General features: G+C 46.1%; 1 protein-coding gene across 5 annotated transcripts in view; it reads right to left on the minus strand.

Annotated features, from left to right (window-relative positions):
* Positions 1-1,305, minus strand: part of PNKD (PNKD metallo-beta-lactamase domain containing) — a 103,656-nt gene that overhangs the window by 11,534 nt on the left and 90,817 nt on the right. The window contains exon 1 of one of the 5 annotated variants that reach the window (XM_027775310.1): positions 1,121-1,220. The exons of the other annotated variants lie outside the window; for them this stretch is intronic. Coding sequence (XP_027631111.1) covers positions 1,121-1,152 — 32 coding nt within the window. The 5' untranslated portion in view covers positions 1,153-1,220. Of the gene's footprint in view, positions 1-1,120; positions 1,221-1,305 lie in introns of those variants that run through there. 5 annotated transcript variants of the gene reach the window in all.

The following is a 1,305-nucleotide window of genomic DNA, read 5'->3' on the forward strand; positions in this document are numbered from 1 at the left end:
CTCACCTGAGAGACAGAGAGAGACAGAAAGTGAGAAATCATCCCCCCAGGGGTGGCCATACCGCAATCTCGTCTCCTCCCAGAATTTTGGGCACAAATGCACACATGCCCAGCATGAATTTTAAGCCACCAGGTCCAGAAGTCAAACCGTGTAAAATATGTGGGTGTCCAGAAACGTAACTATTATGCCATCTGCTGGTCCCAAGATAAATATATATTTATTTTTAATTATTTTTAATTTAACTTTATTTATTTATTTGTTTGTTTTAATTTGACCAGAGAAAGACAGAGTGAGACAGAGAGAGTCAGAAAGCAAGCCACCAGGTCCAGGACTCAAACCGTGGTCGGCCATGCAGGAGTCTAGCTCCCTTAACCACCAAGTCACCTACTGGCCCCCAAGATAAGTATTTTTAACAGAGTTTAGCAGTGCATGATCCTCCCATCCCACCCTCCCAATTACTTAAGATTACAGGCCCATACAACCATACCTGGAGTGTTCAGGTTGGCCTGGGAACCAAACCCAGGCCTCTGATGAGGCTTCTAGCCCCCTAAGCAGTGGCACTACCTGATTGCCATCTCTGCTGGGCCTCTTTGTACTATTTTGGCACATCTGAAGTGATTTCAAAATGAAAAGTTATGGGCCAGCAGATAGCATGGTAGTGAAGGTGCTAGATCCCACATGGGTGACTCTGTAGTTCGAGTCCCAAACTTGGCAGCTTGAGAAACACACTGGGTGCATGTGCACATGTACCCAAAATCTTGAGAGGAAAACAGAAGAATGGAGGGAAAGGGATTGCAGAGTGGTCATCCCTCTAGGGGGGTTGATTTCTCACTTTCCCTCTCTCTTTGTCTCTCTAAGGCAAGCACATGTGTCCTGCAGCCAAAAAAAATAATTAATTAAATCATCTTTTCCTCTATGCCCAATACCGCCTCACACCCCTGACAAAGGCCTGGGCCTATCTTCCTTTCTTCCTGCATCAGCTTGTGGAATGTGCAGGGGCTCTGGCAACAGAGATTGCGGACCCCCTCATAGCCTGGCCCCCGCTAGCTCAGTGACCTCGGCAAGGCATGGCCTCACAGATAAAGTTCCTCATCTGTAAAATGGCGATACCACGTCTTACCCCTGCAGGACTGTGTGAAGATTAAGCGACATGAAACAAAAGAACGGAGCGGAAAACACTGAGTCAGAGCCTGGCAGGTGGAAGGTGTCTGGCAACTTGTTTTCTTCCCAAATTCAGTCAAGCACCCTGCACATCTATTTTTAAAAAAAAAAAAAATTTTTTTTTAGAGGTTTTTGCTATAGGGC

The sequence above is a fragment of the Tupaia chinensis genome, unplaced genomic scaffold (genome assembly GCF_000334495.1).
Source record: "Tupaia chinensis unplaced genomic scaffold, TupChi_1.0 Scaffold000542_1, whole genome shotgun sequence".
NCBI lineage: Eukaryota > Metazoa > Chordata > Mammalia > Scandentia > Tupaiidae > Tupaia > Tupaia belangeri.